The sequence below is a fragment of the Corvus brachyrhynchos genome, unplaced genomic scaffold, assembly GCF_000691975.1.
Source record: "Corvus brachyrhynchos isolate BGI_N302 unplaced genomic scaffold, ASM69197v1 scaffold29, whole genome shotgun sequence".
NCBI classification, from domain to species: domain Eukaryota; kingdom Metazoa; phylum Chordata; class Aves; order Passeriformes; family Corvidae; genus Corvus; species Corvus brachyrhynchos.
In genome coordinates this window covers 2,165,359-2,175,263 of record NW_008240033.1, presented here as the reverse complement: position 1 = coordinate 2,175,263, position 9,905 = coordinate 2,165,359, and the positions used below count along the sequence as shown (strand labels likewise).

Here is a 9,905-nt window from a genome sequence, read left to right as displayed (position 1 = left end):
ATGTTCTTGTTAACCTAAGTGTTCCTTTACCACCAGTCCAGGTGGCCGCAACCTGGATTTTCTCCAGGAGTTCTTAATTTGTCCAAATGTACTTCTAGCTATTGGTAAACCTTTTTGCTCAGCCACACGTTGTAACTCTTAAATCAGCTAATCTTTATTGTGTATGTGTTGAATCTCATGTTACACTTCAGAACTCTGAGCCAAAGACAAGTAAATAACTTGTGAGCTGAAAATGGGGGGAGAAGGAACAAGAAGTCATAGCTGTGTAAAACACTTGAAAGGCCTCATTAGATGTCAGCGAGGCTGCTGCATTAGGTATCAGTTGTCACTGTCAACTGATTGACTGTTGTACTTTGAGAGATAGCAGTTGACAGAACAGTATCTGCCACGTGTTTGTGTGACAAAGAGGTGCTTAATTTTTTTGATCTAGAGGTGTTGACTTGCTTTGATGGATTTTATACCTCCTCTTCACATGTGCCATGCAGCTGCTCTTAAGTCTCAGGTCTGTGTTTTACCTGTTGCTGTGGTTAATGTGTGAATTCAAGTAAGAACATATAGTGGCCTCCTTGCTCATCAGCATGGCCTCATGTGAACACCCTAGGCAGAGGTAAAGTGTGTTGTTTGTCGGTGTTTTCAATGGTACTATTCCAGAGATGTCAGCATCAGAAACCTTCTTCAAGCCAGAATTTCAAGGAAGTGAAGCTTTGTGGTTTTTTCAAAGTGAAAGCAGGTATCGAGCCATATTTGCTTTACACTCTAGCATCAAAAATGGCAGCAGCTAAAAGTACTTGTGGCAAAGCCTGCAGCCACTCCTTAGGAAAAACAGCACTTCGTGTAACATTTCCATTACTACATAGTCACTATAAAAAGAAAAATGATCTTTTTGTGTTTAATTTTTTTTCCTTTGATCTTTAGAGTCTGCTACAAAAATTACGATTTACAAATTACAAATATTAAGATTTGGATTTTTTAAAGAGGGGATGTAGTCTGGACATGCTATTAGGATGCTGGGACTCTTTCTAACTTGGTTTCCCAAGCTGTCTGACACATCAACTGCTGAGCCTGCTTCACCTCTTCCACTATAAAATGTTGATGTTGTTTACGTACTCCAAGAGGACGGGTTAATTAACAAGAGTTTGTAGAGTGATTTCAAGATGGAAAAACATGGGAATTACTGCAAACAGTAAAGGCTCTGAAGGCTAATTTTCATTGATGATAAAGTTGATTAACAAATACACAGATCTAATAAACACTGTTACTGCTTTTGAGTGCAGGAGAAGGTGAAGAGTTGCCACAAGAACTGAAGAAGCTGAGTGTGCTCAGTTCAGCACTAATGATGTCTCTTCATTATTATGATTATTGTGTTCATTGATTACTAGCAGTAGATTTACCATAGTGAGGGACTGTCACTCCCTCTGAGCTCTGCCTGATGGTGTACATTCTCTGTGTCATCTCAAAGGAGTAAGCACCTAGCGACAGTCTCACTTCTTACAGCCCCCTTGTGATGGGCTCTCTCCCAGGGGCATGCCAACACAAATCCAATAAAGGCGTGTAAGGCACTGTACAAACAGGATGCTCTATAGAATGAGGCCTAATTTATGAGCATTGCCCTTTTTTAGTTTTCAATGCTAATCATCAGCACCCTGAAATTTGTTTAACCTTCTCTTCCTTGAGATGTGGCAGTTGGTTTTTTTGGAGGGGTGTTTTTGTTTGGGTTTTTTTTGTTTTGTTTTGTGGTTTGTTGTTTTTTTGTTTGGGTCTTTTTGTTTTGTTTTGTTTTGTTTTAAGTTGAGGCATTTTGCAATGACTTAAGGCAATACTAAGGATCTTCTACCCAGTAGTTTGAGAATTCCAGGACATTTCTGTTTTTCATCTGTCCCTACTCAATTGTTTTACTTTGTTATATCCAGCTCCAGTAAATGGTCCACTGGGTAGTAATAAATGAATTAATGTCAAAGTAATCTTTTTCCTTTCCCTGAAACAGCTAAAACTCTCATTTAAGAGGGATAAATACAGGTACACAAACCTCATCTCATTATTTTCAAACTCTGTCTTGTTACTTAATACGATACTGGTTACTTGTTGCTTTAGCAACACAATTAGAAACATGTTTTTAAAAGGAAAAGACACATTGCTTTCTCTTAAGTAATGATCTGTACAGCCCTTCGCTGCTGTTCTTATTTTCAGTAAAATGTTTACTTTCTTTTAAATAGCTAAAGTGATGCGTAGGAGTAGTTACATGGGACCACTGTTAATTGCCATGGTGAAATGCTATTGGCCTTCTACAGGGTAGAAGTTGCCATAGTAAAATGCCCTGGTGTCTTTACATCAAGTCAGATATGGAAAAAAATACAACTTGATTGTGCAGATCTGGTTCCTGTGCATATTCAGAAGCAAGTCTGCTCAATGAATGACTTAATGGGAGTTTATTGGCTTACTCCTGTTGTCACTACACAGTCAAGTAGGCGGAGCAGTCTGCTTTTGTCACTGTACTTCAAAAAGCAGGTAGTCACTTACAAAGTTCAAATCAGTTATAAAGCATAACACAACGGAAATATGTCAGTGTGAATGTAACTTGAGCATGACGTGCTCTATTAAATAATGGCCTGGTTTTGGTTATTAGAGCCTTTAGTCTGCTAAATGGTGCATGTAAGGCAGAGGACCAGATTAATTCTAGACCCAGGAGACTGGAAGGCTGAACCAAGCTGATCTAATGAACAGCCAATAAACACAGACAATCACAATGTCATTTTAATAGGATGTCTGGGAAAATGGATAGTTTTTTTCCTTAAATATCTGTTTACAGCTCATCAACAGGAACACAACATCAGTTTTATTTTTCGTTTCATGTACCAAAGTTGAGAGTGCATGCTTTAAAAAAGATGCTCTACCAATAAATTCATAACATAACACAATGCTGTATGTCATTAAAAAGAAAAGTAATAAGGTTTGGGAATAATGCAAACAACTTGATTTTTCCTGACCATTACTTAAGAACTCAAAATGTGAGGCGTATTAGAGTTAATGAAAACTACCCTACATGAAATAATGACACAACATAAGGGCTTTGTGCCTTTTTTACCAAGCATAGTAGAAGCAGAAAATACATGCCATCCCTTGACTGATCTCTCATCACAATATTTTGATTACTATTAATAGTCACATGCCTCAATAATTTTGAGAGCTGTGGCACATCAGTCCTGCTCCCACTGTGTTTGGTGGCAGAACTAAGCCTCCCATAGATTTCAGTACCTGCAAATTGTAGCCTTAAATGGTGAACATAGAAACAAGGATATGTGCTTGTTAATTGAGCTATTACTACAGTGGCAAAGTCCCTTGGTCCTTAGACAAATAAATTCTTTATCCCCATTAATTGTAATTAGTGCTCCATGAGAAACTAAGTTTTGGTATTCTATATTTATAAATCAAGGATTTCAATTTTTAGGAAGGAAGAAGGGGATGCTTTTTGTAAGCAATATTCCTGCACTCACCTCTGCAGTGGAAGTTGCAGCTAAGCCTTTCAGCCTGCAGCTTGCAGCTGGAAAGGGGTGCTTGGTGGAGGTGAAAATCTCTGCTAGCAGATCCGAAAAGGTTTATTGTCTCAGCATTTATTATTTTACATTTTCATCTGATGTTGGTGTTGTGTTTTATACATTTTGTCCTTAGCAGCAGTAGTCCACACCTGCTTTCAATGCTCTGCTGACTTCCTTTCTCATCCTCTTGGTACTTTTTCAGACCTGCAGCTCCCACTTGTCACCCCAGACTGTTCTGGCCAGCCTGGACTGTCAAGGGCCAGCGCCCCAAGAAATGTGTCCCAGGGCAGCGTAATCACTGGGCAGGCACGTGCCTCCCATGTGCAGCACTGGTGGAAGCAGAGCACGAGCACACAGCTGTAAGTTAATGATAACCCACCCTCAGAAACTGCCAGTGCTTCAGCATGCAGTTATTTGGGAGTCAAGGATGCAGAATGCAGCAAAAGAGAAGACCACAGCAGATGGAGCACTTGGATGTATTGCATCTCATACTTGCATTATATTTGTTTCTGTATTAGCCAAGTTTGCACGTTTTGAGTATAAACGTCTAAGTCTTTATGTTGGGGCAGTGAAGCACTTAGACAGATAAATACAGACCCAGAGACACCCCTGAACCTTTAGGTCTCATGGTGGCTGAGCTGTTTCCTGCTCCATTGTTGTAATGCTAGGCAGATCACCACACTCCATCCCTGCCTTGCCCCTACCACAGACACACATAGTAGTCATTTGCACAGAGGTCCTCCCTTAAGTGAAGAACCAAGAAGTTCTTGATAATTTGTCTGTTATCAAGTGCTGTTTCCTCCATCACAGTATATCACAAATTTTATGTTCTGAGGACACTTTCTGCAGAGTGGAGAAAAAGTTCTCTGTAAAATAGATGTTGTTAGACTTACTTAACAGGTAGCAAAATTGAGGTCTGGAAAGGCCACATATTACCAAAAATTACACAGAAATGGAAGGAGAGCCCCTTGTCTTTTACCAGTAATCATTCTTAGAGATCCACAATTTCTATCATCATCTTCCCATTGAATTTTCTATGAGGTAAATTGATACTCAAGAGATTTTTAACGGACTGATTAATAACACCATTGTGAATATGCACAAGTATAGCTCAGATTTCCCCAAGTAATGAGCTTTTAAATAATAGGTTTTTTTCTTGGGTTTGCTTTTTTTCTGTTCTGCTTCTATGGCTGACTCTTTTTGTGTGTACTATGGCAGCTGTAGGCCAGTTTTAGAGAGCTGTGTCACTTCTTAAACAAAGCTAGCTTGCAGAATTCTTAGATTTAACTGATTTATTATGGGTTATTTCTAGGTATCCTAGTCTTTCATAATATTTGGAATGATTGTATATGGCTTTCATTAGGGGAAGTATGCAGCACCACATGTTTCTGTCCCTTTATTACAGAAGAAAGTGCTAACAATAGTGCAGCTTTTCCGTAGGGTTGGGTGGGGGTGTTTTTCTGAATTCACTGCAAATCAGTGTTAAATAGGGTACCTTGGCTATGCATTTCTGTTATTTAAGATGCTTGGATTTCTTTAATGTTTAATTTAATCTTGATCTAATCTTTCACTCTGAATGTCCTAGATTTCTAACACTCACATTATTCCCACAATGCATTTACCCATATGTACTCTCAAACATTACTCCCTCCAAATATAGTTGCTTCCTGTGTTTGGTAATTAAGAGTTAAAAATGCTGAAAGCAATAATATGACGATGCAAAGCTTTGTTTACTTGGTTTAATCTACTGTGCTGCTTAACTTGGGGGAAAAGAGGCTAATTTACTATTTCCGCTAATTTCACTATTTTTTATAGCTCATTTGCAGAAGAACTGCATTAATGCTACATATTATTACATTCCAGGAATCAAGTATCAACTTTGTCAGACCACAAGGACGTCCTTAAAGCTCAAGACCTTTCTGTCATTATCAAAGCATATGTGCTTGTGACATCCTTAACACCCCTGCGGGCATTCGTTCATTCAACCACCACTGTCTGGCATCCACCCAAGAAGAAGCATTTTACCATAAAGGTAAAACATTTCATTTCCTCAGTTTTCCATCTTTCAGGCAAAGTACATAGACAGAAAACTGGAGAATATCTTCCTTCTCTTTTACCCCTTACTTATTAGCAGTCCACAGCCTACAGTGAATATTCTCCTAATGTACAGTTTTCATTTCTCAGAACAAGCAGGGTTTGCTTCATGAAGCAGGAAAGCCTTGCCCTGTGCACTGGAGGCCTGGGATTTGCATGTCTCCAAGCCCATTTTTATTGGTGACATTTGACAGCAATTGCAAGGTCAGAGTTTTCTCTAAAGTGTGAGTGCTGCCATGCAGTAGCAACTTTTGCTGGGATATTGATAGTGTTGTGAAAAAGGAAAGTAAATATTTAAAACAGCTTATTTAGATTTCCTTTTTAGGTACACTAAAGCAGACTAGAGGAGGGTCAGGGCACTTCTAAATAAGGGGAAGGAAGTATACCATGGATAGAGTGGGCCCCCCATGGTCTCAATTTTTTGAAGAAGGATGTTTCATATGTGCCTTAGATTAATTCTGGACATCTCCAAGTGCCTGGAGATACCCCTCTCTCCACATCTTTCTTGCTCAGCAGTCCCATGGATTTGCAAATATGCCTTGCCATTCCTTTCTTCTCCTAGCAGGTGACTGTGCTTGCAATACATCAGCTCTTTGTGAAGAAGCTACAGTTGTGCCTCTGCTTCTTCCCTTTTGAAGAATTAAGGTCACAATGTGACAGTGGTTTCTTGAGGTCACAGCTCAGCTCCTGCAGGAGCTGTTAGAGGATGGGTGCACTTTGCCCATGTAACCTTCTCGGGGTAGGAGCAGGTCTCGGCTTTGGATCAGTCTGAGAGTTGTGGTGTCACTGTCAGGACTGTAGATGATGTCAGCTATTTGGTACGTTCTACAATTTTAGCCCTCACCAAGTGCAGTGCCTAGTTTAAGCTCATTATCTAATTCTAGTCATTGGAGAAACAGACACCTCTAGAGAACAAATCATGCCACCTAATTTAGACACCAGTTTTGGAATAAGTTTCCTGGTAAAAGTGTTTGCTTCCTTCTATGGGCTATGACTTTCTTAGAGAACATGTCAAATTCTGGATTGCCAAAATTAGGTGAGCTGAATCTACTTCTCCCTTCCCCCCACATAAGCTATGGAAGCCCATGAAGATATATTACTTTGCTATGTATTTTTCTCCATTTTCATTTATGAAGAGTGATGGTCACTCACTTTCAAACCCTGGGATACAGTTTTTGTTTATGTTTATTAAAATAACACAATATCCAGCAGCATCGATGTTGCAGCTGAAGTAGGGACTACTTTAAAGGCTAGTAGTCATTAGTAATTTTGATATGGCTCTGTAAAACAATTCCCACTGAGGGAAGTCTGCTGAACAGGGTGCCAGCCACCATTTACAGAGCACTTTGGCAGCTGAAGAAGCAATAAAAATGATAGATGGAAGCAGCAGCACATCTACAGTGGTTCCAGTCTGTTTACTGTTGTTGTGGTGTTATGCCTTCCATAGCTTTAGACAAACTCATCAAAATAGTGAAAAAGACACAAAAGATAGGCACGTTTTGTGAAAGAAAGCACATTTGTAGTGATGTAGATTGAAATGCAAATTAAGAAAATGATGAAAAATGGTGTGTGTAAGGCTGCCTCTCAGCACAGTGTGCCCTGTAAAGAATATGGAAGGGGGCAGGGAGCTTCCAGGAGAAGTGAGACACTGGGAATTCATAGAGTGGCTAGAAAGCGCTGCTAGGAAAATCATATAGAGGGTCTGTGCTTGATGCAGAGGCAACAGGCAGGTCACCCATCAGAAAATACTTGGGAGAAGGTGTGAATTCAACCACTGATATCCTTTGTTAAGAGATTTTTTTCAAGTTTCTTAAAAACTTCATGTAGCCCTCCATCAGTTGCCAGTGAGACATCCAAGGCCAGGAGAGTCATCTCTCCCAAAGTAGCCAGTAGAGCTATACATGCTTGTACCAGCCAAGGAGCCTAGTCCAGAAAGCTCCTAAGCTTTAAGTTTCTGCCAGCTCTATTGTGCAGGATGGAAATCGTCACGTTTTGAAGCTTCAACCGGTCAATAGTCTATACAGAGAATCTCCAAGACCTGTTTTTCCACTGATTGCCAGAATGCCCACTGGGGACTCAACATGCCTAGAGGGGAGATTTTGGTCTGGAAAAATTTGCCAGTGTTTTTCCCCAAGAGCAGGTGACTGAGTTTTATTTTTTATTTTTTTTTTATGAAGCGATGAGAATCATTTTGATTATCTTCTTTCAGTAATGTTATACCATAATTTAGAGACCTCCTCAGTGAGTACAGACCTCCGGTCAAGACATTTTTTCTCATACCAGTATAATTACAACATTTTTAATGAGAAATTCATCCACATTTGTGGTCAACTTAGTTTTGCTATCACAAATTCAGTATGTTAAGTACATTTAAAATTTGATCTCCCATGTACAACAATAACAATGCCTTATTAAAAAAGTGGAGATGGGGTAGATATATGATATCAATGATTAAGAGAAATTGTGTAAAGAAAAAACAGGAGTTTCATTAATTAAATAATACTGCATTCCTCACTGCCTTTTTGTTAGTAAACTATTGTAAATGAGTTTTGCAATGCATATTTGCTTTTTATAGTCATAGTGGCATGGCTTCAGAATCATTCCTTGAATATTGGTCAAATGGCAGTTCAGGAAGAGTTCAAGTGTGTTTTGCTCACCAGCTGCCAGGTTTTCTCTGGATTATACATATTTTAGTATTTCATTTCAGAAAGCAAAAGAAGGTAAATCCTGAGCTGGCATGAGGATTTTGTGTGCAGTCAAGGGGTAAAAAAGTGCGACTCCAGATTTGGGCCCAGCATGGGAAGATGCAAGAGATGCAGGGGAGAGAATGGCTTTCTGCCACACAGATGTTTAGATATGAGGCTTGTTTAATAGCCCTATTTCTTTGAGGAGGGCTGGAAACTGCTTATTTAGTCCATCTGTGTGTGCAAAAGTTATTAATAAAATAGAAGCTTTCTATTTTGCATATTGTAGCAATTAAGGGAAGGGTCTCTGGCAATGTATGCAATAATTCCTTTTGTGTAAATCGACATTATGCATGTGCATTGAGAAGAATGCTGACCCCTGAATAATTTTCTGTTTTATAGAAACCAGTGTGCAAACCAGTAATTTATGATTAATTATTTCAAGGCTTAACACACTGTGAACTGCTTCCTTTGCCCTGCCATTAACCTTTCCCAACCTGATCCCAGTTCTTTATGAAGGGATACACTTTTGTAGACAGAAGTGCCACATCCTGCATCATCAGGGGAGGCTCTTCTGTGCTGTCAGCAACTTCCCGTGGCCCCTGCTGTGGCTCATCATCCTTTTGCTCATCCAAAATAGACAGGTGCCTCCTGGACTTGAATTCCTTGACTGGTGTTCTTGTGTAACCCTTGATGCTCAGATGAAACTCTGTTCTTAAGTGATTTTCCAGTTGTGAAGTGAAGTACTTATAATATATTAAAGCAGTTTGCTGTTAAGCTTGCTGTGGTGTGAGTCACTAAAAATGTCGCTGAAACTCTGCCTGTGTATTAAGCATTTGGAAACTTGAGTAAAGGAATTTTTATTTTTTTTTCTACTTAACATACATGCAAATAAATCTGGACCCTCACCTATACAGGAAATCCATATTTTAATATGACGTGGCGGTCTGGTTTATAGCCGAGCCTGGTGGAAACTAGGTTGCAGTATTGCCCTCAAGTGGCCAGTTTTGGTACCACTTGAAGTATTAGCCACACGTATTTAAAGTGAGATGGAATGCAAACGTACATACAGATACAGAGCAAAGTGTTGCAAACAGCAGAAAGGCTTGGGATTTTTTTCCTTTGTTTTACGTTTACTTGGTTTGTTTTTGTTTTTGTTTTTAATTTAATATTGTTGCCCTGACACTTACAGGACAAAAAAACACAAAAGAAAAATTACCATCAATTCTTAATCAATTAGATTGCAGGGTTATTTGGGACTAAAATTATATTTGTTCATTAGGTTCTGTTAGAATGCTGTAATGCTCTTCTTTCTGTGAGAATGAGCATAATATAAATGCCATCTCTGTTTTCTTTCCTTGTGGTATCTAGAGCCCTATAATTTCTTTTTTCACTGATATAAGAACAGAACTTCTAGGCTCGGGGAGATCAAAGACATGCTTAGTGTGACACTCATTTGTGGCAGCAACCAGGCAAGAGAGCATCATGAAACTGTGCAACAGGACAAACATAAAGCAGTAGTGGTCCTGTTGCGGGTTCGGTTTGTAACCGGGCGGAAACACCAATTTAGTGTAGTGATTTGGTCCAAAATACT

General features: G+C 39.3%; 1 protein-coding gene across 4 annotated transcripts in view; it reads left to right on the top strand.

Moving 5' to 3' along the window:
* CPED1 (cadherin like and PC-esterase domain containing 1) overlaps nt 1-9,905 on the top strand; it is a 144,132-nt gene that overhangs the window by 44,639 nt on the left and 89,588 nt on the right. For all 4 annotated transcript variants that reach the window (XM_017743765.1, XM_017743766.1, XM_008640976.2 and 1 more), the window contains exons 6-7: nt 3,736-3,892; nt 5,397-5,565. In XM_017743765.1, coding sequence (XP_017599254.1) covers nt 3,736-3,892; nt 5,397-5,565 — 326 coding nt within the window. The remainder of the gene's footprint in view (nt 1-3,735; nt 3,893-5,396; nt 5,566-9,905) is intronic.